Here is a 17,521-nt window from a genome sequence, read left to right as displayed (position 1 = left end):
TCAGATGAAACTGAAATTTGAGGCCAAAATGAGTCCTTACCGGACCTACTCCTTTAACCAAACATGGCCACAATCATCTTGTTTAAAAATAAGTCCGGTAACCTGGCCAACCAACCAAGACGGCCACCATAGCTGAGAATAGAACATATTGGTAAAATGTAGATTTAGGCTTTTATCTCTGAAACCAAAGCATTTAGAGCAAATCTGACAGGGATACATTTGTTTATTAAGTCAAGATATTTCTACCCTAAAAGTTTGAATCAGACATTCAGTTGTTAGGTTGTTGTCTCTGAATTGGTAGTTTTAAGGAAATTTTGCTGTTTTTGGTTATTATCTTGAATATTATTATAGATAGAGAGTTATTGCCCTTTATATTAAATTTTTTGCAATTTTTCGTTTTTTTTTTTAATCTTTTACAATAATCTTCTCCTCTGTAACTGCTAAGACAATTTAACCAAACTTGTGCACAATCATCATAAGGGTATCTTACTTTAAAAATGTGTCTGATGACCCCACCCGCTGCAAACCAACATGGATGACATGGCTAAAAATAGTACATAGGGTAAAATGCAGTTTTTGGCTCATCTCTGAAACCAAAGCATTTAGAGCAAATCTGACAATCTGTTCATTAGATCAAGATCTATTTGCTCTGAAATTTCAAGACCAATCAGGCAACCTGTTGTTGGGTTTCTACCCCTGAATTGGTAATTGTAAGAACATTTTGCAGTTTTGGTTATTTTCTAGAATACTATTATAGATTATAGATCACTTTTACCATTCTTGATTAATGCCCCTTTACAAATGAAAAAAAAAATGCGAAATTTTTTGTTTCTGTTCTTAAACTTAAGTACACATATCCTCAGTCATTGATATAATATCATGCATCCAGTTCATGTTAAGTTATGGGCATAGAAAACTCTAGAGGAAAGAACTAAATACAAGATAATATCTAAACGTTTCAGAAACCAAAATGTGGACTACTATGCACAATGCAATGCAGAAGAGCTCACTGGATATAGTTCGTAGTTGTTTCTCAGTTATATAACTACTCTGGAGCTCACAAAATGAAGCATTATAATCAACATTATTGTCATCCGAGATATATAATCTTTATTTTTACCATTGTAATGAAAAAGCAAACACAAACATACCAATACACTTGCCCTAATTGACATTTCTCTTGAAAATCGATCAAGCGAAGGTTTGTTTTGTCAACATGATCCCCATGTTAATGCTTATGTTTTTTCTAATGTTGTCGGTAATCATCAACCCAAAATGCATACATGTAATACCAATATTAAAATATAAATATAAAATCATATACACATTTTGGTCCTTAGGGGTGGGAGAGGGGGGAACTTATCAAGAACCTCATCAACCCAAACAGCCAATACATATTGCCTGACCAACATACATGTAGCCCTTAAACCAACCACCATTTTGATATTGAAAGAATGAGGATGTATCACATGTACCTCCGCCAAAGATATCAACCAATGAGGTTATACATATATCCTCAGTGATTGATATAATCTTGCATCCAGTTCATGTTAAGTTACGAGCATAGAAAACTCAATAGTCCATACAGCATATTTGCAGGCCAATCTCAAATTACACCACTAGCAAGGCTTTCCCTTAAGGAATAGTATTTCCAATACTCAAGACAAAAATATCTTCAACACTTTTATTAAATATTATTCCTTAATTACTTAAAAACACTAATAAACATTTAAGGTGGTATAGGAGTCTAAAATAAAAATGATAGAATATGTTCATACTTTATCAATATGTAGTATCTATTGATACATGTTCAAAAATATTATAAAAATGATAGGTCACCGTGCATTTTCTCATGCTACAGGTTGTGACAAAATTACAAATTATACAGGAAAAATCAACATTTTGTGAATAGAAACTAACAAAATGATAGAATTGTAAAATAAATTAGGAAAAGATTGCTTTCATACAATGCTTTGAGAATATCAAAAGAAAAGATAGGGTCACCGTATGTTTTTTCCGGCTAAAAGACAAAATAGGAAAATTTCATGAAGAGTCCTTCAGAAAAAGTACTGTTTTAGAGTTACCTCCCCTTACATTGCAAAATTTGAAAATATTAAAAAAAAACAACCAAAAATAATCTACACTTGTAAAAATATTTAATATTTATAAGTTATATTCTTATAAATTGGTTCTTTTAATTGAAAATTCACATTAAAAATCTGCATTCCTGCATCAAATTTTGCTAACTTAATAGAAAATATGGACCTTAGATTCTCTGTTTTTTTAAATCCAAGATGGCGAAAGACACCCATACCACCTTAAAGATACATGTACACTGTTCAAAATTCAATAAATTCTCATGAATATGACCACATACAGACTTTTAAAAGTTGAGTTAATGCAATGAACTCATATCAAAATGAACATTGTCATTATTTTAATAACATCTTCAGCATGTGGAAAGCTTGTAAGCAAAGGGACGTCACCTCCAAGTGTAAACTAACCTGACTTGTCTCTTTCTTTACTGTTGTTGAATCAAACAAACTCTTTAGTAACTTCCTAATCAGGAACATTGACAATTGTATTTCCACTTGATTTTTCACATGTCTGCTAAAAATATATTAACCAATAACATTGCTTATTTGTACTTAAGGCAGCATTAGTCACACTTTGAAAAGAAAAAATCCCTTTGCCTACAATCCACGTGGAAAACCACTAGGGAATGTGTCCCTCGAACTGTGGACTAAGAAATTTAAATTAAAAAATTTGACCATACATTAAATTTGTACTAGTATACAAAATCATTCAACATTATATGTATTAAACAAAACAATACAAAAATATTGCAACCATTATTTAATCTCCTAAGACAAAAAGATTGTTATGACATATTTCAACACATCAATGAAATTGTATACACCACATCCAATAGTAAACATCATGAAATTACGGACATATTATTAGAACTACTTTTAAATAGAAAGCTGTTCCATCACAGATTTTTTTTTAATACCGTGTCATACATGTATGGGCATCTTCTGCCTTTCTCAACGCATACATACATAATTTAGTGGTGTATCCATATTTTCCCCATTCATTATTTTCCTATTTTCAGAAATCAAAACAATACTCAAATTGCAATATGTTCTCACCATATTCTGATCGAAAAATACCTTTCCTTTTATGTTGTTCAAAACTCATTGATTGACATGAATCATTGTGCGATGTCATATTGCTTCTCCTTCATTCATCAGCCAGTCAAAGCTGTAGCACCATCTGAAAACAAAAACATTCTATTCAATTCTATGTACAATCAATCAAACAGACCGCTGAACGCGGACCTTGACGAAGACAACTTATAATTCACTACACATCACTCCGGTAAACAACATTAATTTCAAGTGACATTTCACACTTAATTATTCCACTTTCTCAATAATTCTATTCTTTTCTAACATAGTCTTTAAGAGCATTTCTATCATTATGTACGATGTAATAATCAATGAAAAGTCCACAACACTCAAAAGTAACAAAAGAAACTATTTACCCTATAAACAATTAATTATTCTCTTTTCAACTACAGGTTTCCAAAATGGCATGAACACCCACTTCCACATATATTTTATACAGCGATAGCACTTTGCCCTGCGTTTAACCGGCGCACGGCATAACTAATATCTGACCACCTGGGTTAAAAATATTTACCCAAGGTCTAAATCTCAAACATTTTTCCACCAAGGTCTACCATTTCCATATAGTTCTATCAAGAAGCCGCCAAGGCGATTATAAATGACCACCAAGGTCTTGACGTCCCAAGGCTAGTATCTTTAATTCAATGTTGCCACCAAGGCAAATGTAAAAATTCATAAAATGACCATCTACTGGTCTATTGCCACCAAGGCATATATAAATGACCACCTAGGTCTATTGCCACCAAGGCATATATAAATGACCACCAAGGCAAATGTAAGTAATAGTTACTTTGCCGACAACACGTGGAGCACGACCTTCCCACAGCTTGGATGTTGAAAGAATGAGAATGTATCACATGTACTTCCGCCAAAAATATCAACCAATGAGGTTATTGCCTCAACCAAATGTTATGAAATATGTATACAATTCTTATTACTACAAAAAACAAATCAATTTGAAATTCAGTGCTGAGTGGTGTCACTATTACCATTCTAGAGTTCACACCATTTACAAATTAAAAAAAAAAATGCTGACTTTTTTGTTTCAGTAACTTAATTTTTACCCTCAAATTTTTTTGATCTTATACAAAATGCTTATTGCCACAAAACAGAGATCAAGTTTGAATTTTGATTCCTTCACTTTAACCGTACTAGAGTTATGCCCCTTAACAAATAGTAAAAAATATGCGTAATTTGTCATTTCTGTTCTCTGACTTCAGTTTACCTCCAACAAACAAAATTCTGATTATAAATCACAAAACTAAGATCAAGTACAAATGTGGGTAGAGTTTCTTTTACCATACCTTTATAATGTAATATGCAAGATGAGGCATCATCTGCACCTCATGGACACATTCTCCATTTTTATGCCCCAAGAGGGAGCATTAAGTTTTACCCTTGTCTGACTGTACGTATGTCCGTCCGTACATCCGTTCTCTAACTTGCATTTTTCTTTAAACAAATGTTATGAAACTTATACGAAATGCTTAAAACCTATAAATTTTGGTGGCGTCACATTTACCTTTGTTGAGTTATGCTCTTTTACAAATGGAAATAGTTATCAAAGGAACCAGGATTATAATTTAGTACGCCAGACGCGCGTTTCGTCTACATAAGACTCATCAGTGACGCTCATATCAAAATATTTATAAAGCCTAACAAGTACAAAGTTGAAGAGCATTGAGGATCCAAAATTCCAAAAAGTTGTGCAAAATAGGAATCTTATATCTGTATAAAGTCATATGAAACCTCAAATAGAAATAAAATATGCATATGTTTTTTATAACTAAATGGATAGTTTTCATTATAAAACTTATGTTCATATACTTTTTTCTGAGGAAAATTCTTTAATTTGTCGACATTTAGAACCAGTTTACTTATTTTTAATTGCTTGCTTCCAGGAAGCAATTCGTTGATATATTTTCCGTATGCATAGTGACCTGAGCGTGACCCTCCTCGTAAAATCTGGTGATTGCAATACGCATGGATCTGTCATTAAAATAAACAATTATCTGGTTATACATGTTAAACAAGGGCTCAATACCATGCTTTTTGTTTTTGTTTACTTTAAGATGACAATCGGTAAACTTCGGCTTCAAAACACGGCATTTAATGAGCAGCCATATTTATTAAATCATAATATACTGAAATATATCATGAAAAAAAAATGACCATTATACGATATATTTGCGTAAAAAATTATGAAATCGTGCACAGAGGACTAAGATAATGATATATACATGCATTGGTTCAAGAATTTGATAAACATTATTTTTCATCACTCACTTGTTTCTTATGACTCTAAAAATATCAATGATGTAATTGTTAAAATTAATTTTTAGAATTGGAGTTATCTTCCTTTGTCCAAAATTTGGTTAATCAACTACAATAATAGAAAAAGAAAGATAACTCAAATTTAAAAAAATAATTTTAACAATTACATCAACTACAACTATATCAGTTAGGTTGCAATTACTTTGTCAATTGGCGTCTCCTAATATATAGCCGTGAAATTTGTTCTGTTGTTATCATAGAAAGCAGATGTGTTTTAATCTGGCACATGATACTGAAACTACGTTGATTCTGTGGTGGCATAGGTCACAGGCATTATCAATTCTGCCTTGCATTATAACTAGCAGAATACACCCTGCAGACACATTATTCATCTGGTATAAAAAGAATTAATAAGGATAGTAACACAGCCTTGAATGATGTACCTCTATTTTTGACATTTTTACCTGTTTTGTCTGTTGTTTTTGTCAATATAAAGTATATTTTTACAACTGTCATACAAATGAGAGGTTTAGGTAGCTATAAATTCAGGTTTAATCCGCCTTTTTTTACACAAGAAAATGATTGTACCAAGCCAGGAATATGACAATTGTTGTCCACTGGTTTGATGTGTTAGAGGTTTTGATTTTGTCGTCGTCGTTGTCAGCGTTGTCCGAAGACCGATTGTTTCCGGATTATAACTTTAGTTAATAGAAATCAATAAAAAATTTACACAATGTTCATAACCACAAAAGGAAGGTTGGGTTTGATTTTGTGGGTTATGTCCCATAGGTTTAGGAATGAGGGGCCAAATAAGGGGCCCACATAAGCATTTTTGTAATTTTCAGTCAATAACTTGTTTAAGTGTATAAGTCTCTCTGAAATTATACCACAAGTTTCCATACTACAAAGGGAAATTCAAAAAAGTTAAAAAGGCCAAATAAAGTACGAAGTTGAAGAGCATTGAGGACCAAAATTCCTAAAAGTTTTGCCAAATCCAGATGAGGTAATCTATGCCTGAGGTAGAAAAGCCTTTGTATTTCAAAAATTCTAAATTTTGTAAACATATAATTTATAAATATAACCATATTAATGATAATTCATGTCAGCACAAAAAGTGCTGACTACTGGGCTTGTGATACCCTCGGCAAAATAAATCTCCACCAGCAGTGGCATCGACCCAGTGGCAGTAAATAAACTCATCATAAATACCATGAATAATTTTTGTATATACGCCAGACGCGCGTTTCGTCTACAAAATACTCATCAGTGACACTTGAATCCAAAAGAGTTTAAAAGGCCAAATAAAGTACGAAGTTGAAGAGCATTGAGGACCGAATTTCCTAAAAGTTTTGCCAAACCCAGCTAAGATAATCTATGCCAGAGGTAGAAAAGCCTTAGTATTTCAAAAATTCTAAATTTTGTAAACATATAATTTATAAATATAACCATATCAATGATAGTTCATGTCAGCACAAAAAGTGCCGACTACTGGGCTTGTGATAACCTCTGGGAAATAATTCTCCACCAGCAGTGGCATTTACCCAGTGGTAGAAAATAAACCAATCATAGATACCAGGATTAAATTTTGTATATACGCCTGACGCGCGTTTCGTCTACAAAAGACTCATCAGTGACGCTCGAATCCAAAAAAGTTAAAAAGGCCAAATAAAGTACGAAGTTGAAGAGCATTGAGGACCAAATTTCCTAAAAGTTTTGCCAAATCCAGCTAAGGTAATCTATGCCTGAGGTAGAAAAGCCTTAGTATTTCAAAAATTCTAAATTTTGTAAACATATAATTTATAAATATAATTATATCAATGATAATTCATGTCAGCACAAAAAGTGCTGACTGCGTGGCTTTTGATACCCTCGGGGAAATAAATCTCCACCAGCAGTGGCATAAAGCTACACCCTGTGTAGCATCTGGTTTTCATTGTTAAAAAGAGAGTGCATCATATTCGTATTTGGGAAATAATGTATGAATATATATGTCGTGTACAAGTTGCGATTTTGTACAGGTTATAACATGTACAAAAATATTGTACATGTTATAACTTGCATGATGCAAAAATACAAGTTATAACATGTACAAAAGTACCCCATACATGTTATAACCTGTACACAATATTGCTTAAAAATGGTTTTAACTTGTACAAAATTTAAAATAAATCTTAAAGAAGTAAAATATACATTTAAATTCACCAATGCATAAAGAACAACAATAAATAAGGCTAATATATCTTTATATCAATATCTTTGGATCTATTCTTCAACATTTTTGGCCTTCAGCATGACTTATGTCACTTTTTGTTTTTAAACTATAATATCATTGCATGAGGCGAATGTCATTTTGATGTTTTAAATATATATCATTTACTTTGAAAGCATTTATTTGTAGTCTTTGGATGTTGTCTGCTCCATTTGCGGGTTGTTGTCGTTAGACACATACCCAAATTCAATTTTCAATTTAATTTGTAGACACATCTATCCTGGATATCCTCTTATGTCTTTTAGTGTCAACTAGAATGAAAGTATTTTACTATTGCCTTCAAAGTGGACACTCACAATTATAATTCATCAAATAAAGATAAGTCCATAGATAGGCATAAGAGGATCATAAGACCTAAGATATATGGGTCGTTTTCAATAAATCTTGAATTTTCAGTACACCCATGCTAACTTTTTTTTTATTTCTAATGGAAATTTCAGTTGCAATGGTTTAAATGAAAGCTTGTCTATTTGTGATTCAGAACATTAATAATAAACACACCTTACATCTATTTTAATAAGATTATACTGCATTCAAGACCCATTTTGGGGGTATTTGTCTGCGTACAGTGTCAGAAAATCACAATTCAAATGATTTTTTTGCGATTTTCTGATCGGCTTGATATCTGCAAACGGTACATTTTAAGAACGTTAATATTACTTTAACGAAAAATCGTAGCTTCTATATCATTGTATGTAACATATTATCTACAAACTAAATCGAATCTGCGTACAGGAGGTACATGTCTTTCCTGTTACCGCTACTTAAATCAGCCGTTAAATTATTCTCCCTATGAATATTGAATCAGTCAGTGTTGATCTCAAAAGTACAAAGTAATCTTTAAGAATGATATAGAATTACTGTCTGTTGATGAGGTAAATATACGGGGTTTTTTTACTTTTAAAGTGACTACCAATAAATGCTTTCAAAGTAAATGATATATATTTAAAACATCAAAATGACAATCGCCTCATGCAATGATATTATAGTTTATAAACAAAAAGTGAGTTATAAATTTACATAAGTCATGCTGAAGGCCAACAACATTGAAGAATAGATCCAAAGATATTGATAATGAAGCCTGGTCCAATGAAAACTATTTCAGCTCTCTCTTGCTTTTACAGAGTAAGCATATACGACATTTTTTTAGTCTTTGCATGTTATAAACATGAGAGGGGGGAGTATTTCCCAAAATTATAAAAAATAGATCTTAAATTTGTTGGAAGGATTTAGAAACTAGTATCTAATGTAATTGTCATTGAGGAATGCAAGCTTCTAATAAATAGTTTCACACTTATTTCAACCATGATGGACTGCATAAACATACAATTACATGAAAACACATTTTGCCAACATTATTCATGAAACATATATTTCTGAAACTTTGTGATCATTGTCCTTAACAGAAAAAGACACGTTCTGGCCTATTTATTGTTGTTCTTTATGCATTGGTGAATTTAAATGTATATTTTACTTCTTTAAGATTTATTTTAACTTTTGTACAAGTTAAAACCATTTTTAAGCAATATTTTGTACAGGTTATAACATGTATGGGGTACTTTTGTACATGTTATAACTTGTATTTTTGCATCATACAAGTTATAACATGTACAATATTTTTGTACATGTTATAACCTGTACAAAATCGCAACTTGTACACGACATATACACATGGAAAAAAGTATTGCAACACCTTGATTTTTTAAAACTTGAATCAGTCTCTTTTTTTGGATGAAATATAATAAAATATTTGTATAATATAATTGAAACATAGTTTATGATAACATTGGCATTGAAACGAACAAAAAATGTTTGAAAAAAAAATGATTTATGTAACCACAATTTTAATAACAAAATGAAGTGTTTTTTGTACCAAAAAATGCATTTTACAAGTTTTACTGTAGTCAAACTTTACAAAGTCAGACATTTCAAAATTAATCTTCAGATGACTGTTCACATCATGGTTGATCGTTATACGCCAAATAATTAGTACTTTGTGCACTGCCTCCATTCAAACGGATAACCGCATCTAAACGTCTTCTGATTCCTGCCATAAATCGACTAATTTGTTGCTAAGGCAGCAGCAACCATTTCTGATGAAGAGCATTGTTTATTTCATAATGCGTTTGAACTGGGATGTCCTTTCGCACACTGTCTGCCCCAAAGTGTCCCATATATCATCCATATGGTTCAAATCCGGGCTACGATCAAGCCAAGGAAGATGAACCGAATTCCATTGGAGCAATGGATCTTCCTCCACGATGCTCATTTCCAACTTTGGCGAACTCTGCACTACATTGGATACGGAAAACTGTGTGTCTGTTCGTAAGCAAAGGTCTCCGAAATGGTCTTATCGCACGATAACCAGTAGCGATGAGTTTAACTGGACCAGTTCTTGTTAAAAGGCTCCTCTGAGCCAATCACCCTCTTTTTAGGATTGTATTGTATGCAATAGGTTTCCTTGTAACCAACCTTTATTATGCTTGATTTTCCCTAGCAAATGGTATAGGAGGTCTTCTTTATCTCGACAGGTCTTTCACATCGTTCATTGCCTGATTTTTATTCTCAAAACGACTTATAGTGGAATGGGTATGACCAACAATACGTGCAGTTGTTACAGCGACATATTTGCTTCTCTCATGCTGATAATCTGCCATCTTGCTGCAGTTAAGAGTTGTCGAGAACCCATTACAAGGTGTCAATCACATAAATTTAAAAACTTGGTTATTTAAAGTGTTGAAAACAATGAGGATAAAAACATCTTTTTTGCTGTTTACGGGTACATTAGCTGCATGTGCAGATAAAAACTTATCGAGTCGATATTTATTGATTTAACTCAGGTGATACTTAAATAATGTTTAACTAGTTCTATATTACCAAATTATGTCACAAAAAAATAAAGAGTGTTTTTTTAATTTCAATTTCAATTTGGTGTTGCAATACTTTTTACCATTAATATAGTTTTTTTTAAGTTTTTTTAAAATATTTTTTTTGTTATTATGTATTATTGAATTTTCAGAATGTAGACCAATACACCCTTTGTATTGCCTACTTTCCAAATGCAATCTTATGTAAACTTATAGATATGCACATTTCTTACTTTCAGACTGCAGCTAAAGATATCTTAGAAGACAAAGTGAGAGTTAAGGGAATGTCATTTATAGCCACATTAATTAAACTGAAGAAGAAGGTAAGGTTGATAAATTTAGCAAGTTGTTAAGCAAAATAACAAGTATAAGGATATAGTATTCCTGTGTCAATTTCTCCAAGTTGACAATTGAATATTCAGGTTGATTTAATCCAGATACTTCCCCTGAATTTTTCTATGAAAGGGGCTAAAAAAAACATGGATAACAAAAAATGTATACAATCTGCTCCAGCCTATGTTTATTTAGTATCCCTATCGACAAAGTTAAAGGGGACTTTAGGTTTGCATTCCTGTCTGTCTGACTGTTCCTCTGTCAGTGTGGCAAATCAGTTTTCCACACTTTTTTTTAGCTCACCTGGCCCAAAGAGCCCCATGAGAGCTTATGCTATCACTTGGAGTCCGTCATCGTTGTCATCGTCGTCTGTATTTGTAAACTCTTTAAAAAAAATTACCTGAAAGGTTTTGATCCATCAACAAAGATGGCTACATGGCTAAAAATAGAACATAGGGGTTAAATAAAATCGAAAATGGAAATGAGGAATGTGTCAAAGAGACAACAACCCGACCATAGAACAGACAACAGCAGAAGGTCACCAACAGGTTTTCAATGCAGCGAGAAATTTCCGCACCCAGAGGCGTCCTTCAGCTGGCCCCTAAACAAATATATACTGTGAAAGTACTTTTATTCATTGGGTAACAATTTTCATGGTTTTCGTGGATGACTTTATCCAGGAATTTAAGTGTCCAACGAAATAAAACAACTATTGTCCAAATCAAGACATGAAAAGATCCCCATCGGTATGTTTGACTGCTGATATGATCTAGAGAATATATTGAATAACGCCAAATCTGAGAATAATTTAAAAACAGTCACAGAACTGCAACTGCATGCAGGATCATACCCATTTGGTCCTTAATAACCGAAACTGTACAACTTTTGATCTTTTAATTCTCATAAAAATTTTTTTTATCATGAAAGTCAGTTTCCGGTATTGATATGCTAGTATGATAAAGTGTTCATTTCATGTCCTCATAGTTCTTGTACATTTGGGAAATAATAATTTCATGCTGGGCTTGATTTTGATAAGATTTATTTCACAATTCAAGATATGTTTATATCATTTGTTTATGTTATTGTTTCTTTAGGTGACATGTTTATGGTTTATTAACACATTTGATGGTCTTTAATCTGTTGATCACTTTATCATGGGTTAATTAGTGTTATCACTACAATTTACACTGTCAATGTTTACTTTGCAATTTCCTTCAATCCAGACTATTTGTAACCTTCATTTCTAAAAGAAAAAAAATCGATTTTTATACGACAGCAAATTTTGAAAAAATTTTCGTCGTATATTGCTATCACGTTGGCGTCGTCGTCGTCGTCGTCGTCGTCCGAATACTTTTAGTTTTCGCACTCTAACTTTAGTAAAAGTGAATAGAAATCTATGAAATTTTAACACAAGGTTTATGACCATAAAAGGAAGGCTGGTATTGATTTTAGGAGTTTTGGTCCCAACATTTTAGGAATTAGGGGCCAAAAAGGGCCCAAATAAGCATTTTCTTGGTTTTCGCACTATAACTTAAGTTTAAGTTAATAGAAATCTATGAAATTTTGACACAAGGTTTATGACCACAAAAGAAAGGTTGGGATTGATTTTGGGAGTTTTGGTTTCAACAGTTTAGGAATTAGGGCCCAAATAAGCATTATTCTTGGTTTTCGCACAATAACTTTAGTTAAAGTAAATAGAAATCAATGAAATTTAAACACAATGTTTATGACCACAAAAGGAAGGTTGGTATTGATTTTGGGAGTTTCGGTCCCAACAGTTTAGGAATTAGGGGCCAAAAAGGGACCCAAATAAGCATTTTTCTTGGTTTTCACACCATAGCGTTAGTATAAGTGAATAGAAATCTATGAAATTTAAACACAAGGTTTATGACTATAAAAGGAAGGTTGGTATTGATTTATGGAGTTTTGGTCCCAACAGTTAAGGAAAAAGGGGCCCAAAGGGTCCAAAATTTAATTTGATTTCATCAAAATTGAATAATTGGGGTTCTTTAATATGCCGAATCTAACTGTGAATGTAGATTCTTAATTTTTGGTCCCGTTTTCAAATTGGTCTACATTAAGGTCCAAAGGGTCCAAAATTAAACTTAGTTTGATTTTAACAAAAATTGAAACCTTGGGGTTCTTTGATATGCTGAATCTAAATATGTACTTAGATTTTTGATTATTGGCCCAGTTTTCAAGTTGGCCCAAATCGAGGTCCAAAATTAAACATTGTTTGATTTCATCAAAAATTGAATAATTGGGGTTCTTTGATATGCCAAATCTAACTGTGTATGTAGATTCTTAATTTTTGGTCCAGTTTTAAAATTGGTCTAAATTAAAGTGCAAAGGGTCCAAAATTAAACTAAGTTTGATTTTAACAAAAATTAAATTCTTGGGCCTCTTTGATATGCTGAATCTAAACATGTACTAAGATTTTTGATTATGGGCCCAGTTTTCAAGTTGGTCCAAATCAGGATCTAAAATTATTTATTAAGTATTGTGCAATAGCAAGTCTTTTCAATTGCACAGTATTGTGCAATGGCAAGAAATATCTAATTTCACAATATTTTTTTTTAATTAAGAGTTATCTTTCTTTGTCCAGTATAGTAAGCAAGAAATATCTGCAAGAATTTTTTTTAATTGGAGTTATCTTTCTTTGTCCAGAATCAACTTAAAACTTTGTTATATACAATATACAATGTATATTCACTTTTTACTACCAACTGATAAATTTAAATAATCTTTACCATTCAGTGATAACAAGCAGTTTTTTTTACATCTTAATATTTTATGATGTATTTAAATGAGTAGTAATTGTTGCAAACTCCATTAGAATATTTTAATTGAGATTAGTTTTGGAATAAGGGAAAGGGGGATGTGATTAAAAAATTGGGTTCAATTTTTCTCATTTGAAATTTCATAAATAAAAAGAAAATTTCTTCAAACATTTTTTTGAGAGGATTAATATTCAACAGCATAGTGAATTGCTCTAAGAGAAAACAAAAATTTTAAGTTCATTTGAATACATTCATTCTGTGTCAGAAACCTATGCTGTGTCAACTATTTAATCACAATCCAAATTTAGAGCGGAATCCAGCTTGAATGTTGTGTCCATACTTGCCCCAACCGTTCAGGGTTCAACCTCTGCGGTCGTATAAAGCTACGCCCTGCGGAGCATCTGGTTTTAATATAGAAAACTAAAATCCAGGAATTTAAAAACCCACGAACATGTAAATATTGCTCGAACCACGAAAATTGATAGCAACGAACTGAAAAACTAAAATTAAAAAAAATTCAAGAAGGCCAGAAGCTCCGGAATAGGGACAGGCACAAAAATGATATCTCAACCCTCCCCCTATACCTTTACCCAATATAGAAAAGTAAACGTTTTTTATGCTTTTATCTCAGAAACTAAAGCATTTAGAGCAAATCTAAAATTGGGTAAACATGTTAAGCAGGTCAATTTCTATCATCCCTGAAATTTTCAGTCAAATCAAACAAACAATTGTTGGGTTGCTGCCACTAAAATGACTAATATGGTAGTTTTAAGGAAATTTTGCAGTTTTTGGTTATTTTCTTGAATACTATTACAGATTAAGATAAACTGTAAACATAAAAAATGTTCAGCAAAGTAAGAGCTACAAATCAATTTTATGACCAAAGTCTTCGCCTCTGAAACTAAACTCAAGCTGATAGATCCTGATGGTATATAGAATACATTTTGAGTTTTATTTTTCGTTTTGTCAAAAAAAAATGGCCGCCATGGCTGAAAATAGAACATAAAGGTAGATTGCAGTTTTTGGCTTAATCTCAAACACTAAAGCATTTAGAACAAATCTGATGTGAGGTAAAAAAAAAGGTGAAGTTCTATCAGTCATGAAATTTTAAGATGAATCCAAATAACCCATTGTTTGGTTGCTGCCACTAAAAGGGTTATTTTCAGGAAATTATGCAGTTTTTATACGACCGAAATTTTTTTTTTTTAGTCATATATTGCATTGACGTTGTCGCTGTCGTCGCCGCAAAGACATTTGTTGTTTTTTTGGTACTATAACTTTAGTATAAGTAAATAGAAATCTATAGCATATACACACAAGGTTTATGACCATAAAAGGAAGGTTGGGATTGATTTTGGGAGTTATGGTCCCAACAGTGTAGGATTTAGGGGCCGAAAAGGGCCCAAATAAGCATTTTTCTTGGTTTTCACACTATAACTTCAGTATAAAATAACAGAAATCTATGAAATTTTAACATAAGGTTTATAACCACAAAAGGAAGGTTGGGATTGACTTTGGGAGTTTTGGTCCCAACAGTTTGGGAATTAGGGGCCAAAAAAAAGGTCCCAAATACGCATTTTTCTTTTCTTTTGCACAATAACTTTAGTATAAGTAAATATAAATCTATGAAATTTTAACACAAGGTTTATGACCACAAAAGGAAGGTTGGGATAGATTTTGGGAGTTTTGGTCCCAACAGTTCAGCAATTAGGGGCCAAAAGGGTCCAAAATTAAACTTCCATTAAAAAAATAATTATTGGGGTGTTTTGATATGCCAAATCTAACTATGTTTTTTTATTCTTAATTTTTGGTCCCGTTTTCGAATTGGTCTACATTAAGGTCCAAAGGGTCCAAAATTAAAGTTAGTTTGATTTTGACAAAAATTGAATTCTTCGGGTTCTTTGATATGCTGAATCTAAACATGCACTTAGTTTTTAATACGCCTGTCTTTTAGACGGGACGTATTATGCTATACCGTTGTCCGTCCGTCTGTCTTTCCGTCCGTCGTCCACACTTCGGACAATAACTCAAAAACACTTCCACCAATTTCCATGAAACTTGAGTGAATTGTTTATATCTATTGACGTAAGCTCCCTTTCGTTTTTTTTTAATTTCAGATTTTAAGTTTTGGATTTTTGGGGCTTTATTCATAAAAAAGGGGGAACTTTCAACACTTCGGACAATAACTCAAAAAGGCTTTCACCAATTTCCATGAAACTTTGATGAATTGTTTATAGCTATTGATGTAAGATCCCTTTCAATTTTTATAAATTTCAGATTTTAAGTTTTGGATTTATGGGGCTTTATTCATAAAAAAGGGGGATTTTTAACACTTCGGACAATAACTCAAAAAGGCTTTCACCAATGTTCATGAAATTTTGGTGAATTGTATATATCTATTGATGTAAGCTCCCTTTCAATTTTTATAAATTTCAGATTTTACATTTCCGTGTTTTGAATTTTTATGCTTAAAAAAGGGGGGGATTTTCCAATTTTGGGACAATAACTATCACTTTCACAAAATTTTATACAACTTTGATAAATTGTTTATATCTATTGACATAAGCTCCCTTTCCATTTTATAACTTTTAGATTTTACGTTTTCTTAAGTGATGAATTTTTATACTTAAAAAAGGGGGATTTTATGCAACTTTGGTGAAACTTTGGTGAATATATTAATGTAACATCCCTTTTGATTTGACAGGGCTCACACTATTTCTAGTTGATCATATAAATTCATTTAAAGCTTAAAAGACAAGTTAAAAGAGCAACGGGCGTATCATGCGCTAAAGCGCAGCCCTTTATTTTATTATGGGCCCAGATTTCAAGTTGGTCCAAATCAGGGTCCAAAATTACACTTTGTTTGATTTCAACAAAAAATCAACATATGTTGAATCTTACCATGCATTTAGAATTTTAATATTTAGGACCGGTTATCAAATTGGTTCACATTGAGGTCTAAAGGGTAAAAAATTGAACTTTATTTGATTTCATCAAAAATTGAATTCTTGTGGTTCTTTGATATGATGAATCTAACCATGTATTTAGACTTTGGATATTGGAATACCGCAAAGGGATGGTAAGAATTGTCTTTGGGAGTTATGGCTCTAACTGTTAAGGAATAAGGTGCAAAAAAGGGGGATAGGGTTTCCAGGTTAAAGGACAATTACTTAAGTAAAAAACGTAATTTAAAAGCAGTGTAAGGTTGGTAATTGAAACTCATTTTAATATCTCACCTAAACTGCTCTCAAATTATGTATATTAGAAATTTGCCAAAAACTTTATTATTGATTAATTCAATTGGAAATTTGCCAAAAACTTTAGGTTAATGAACTTCATTTGAAATTTGCCAATATAAAATGTTGCATTGGAGTTATCTTTCTTTGTCCAGAATAGTAGTTAAATTAACTTAAATCATAACTGTATGACATTTTATATTTTATGATGTATTTAAATGAGAATTTATTGTTTAAAATTTCATAAGAAATTTGAATTGAGATCATTTTTTGAATAAAGGAAAAGGGGAGGTGAAAAAAATAGGTGGGGTTCAATTTTTTCTTATTTCAGATTTCAGAAATAAAAAAGAAAATTCCTTCAAACATGAACGGATTAATATTCAACAGCATACTGAATTGCTCAAAAGCAAAAAAAACCAACATTTTAAGTTCATCATACCACATTCATTCTGTGTGTGAAACCTACGCTGTGTCAACTATTTAATCACAATCCATATTCAGAGCTGTTTCCAGTTTAAATGTTGTGTCCATACTAGTCCCAACCTTTCAGGATTCGACCTCTTTGGTCTAA

General features: G+C 32.1%; 1 protein-coding gene across 2 annotated transcripts in view; it reads left to right on the top strand.

Moving 5' to 3' along the window:
* Positions 1–17,521, top strand: part of LOC134721346 (importin-4-like) — a 338,068-nt gene that overhangs the window by 125,964 nt on the left and 194,583 nt on the right. For both annotated transcript variants that reach the window (XM_063584285.1, XM_063584286.1), the window contains exon 10: positions 10,841–10,924. In XM_063584285.1, coding sequence (XP_063440355.1) covers positions 10,841–10,924 — 84 coding nt within the window. The remainder of the gene's footprint in view (positions 1–10,840; positions 10,925–17,521) is intronic.

This window comes from Mytilus trossulus, chromosome 6 (assembly GCF_036588685.1).
Source record: "Mytilus trossulus isolate FHL-02 chromosome 6, PNRI_Mtr1.1.1.hap1, whole genome shotgun sequence".
Lineage (NCBI taxonomy): Eukaryota > Metazoa > Mollusca > Bivalvia > Mytilida > Mytilidae > Mytilus > Mytilus trossulus.
Note: the sequence above shows the minus strand (reverse complement) of the source record. Positions and strands in the feature narration are given on the sequence as shown.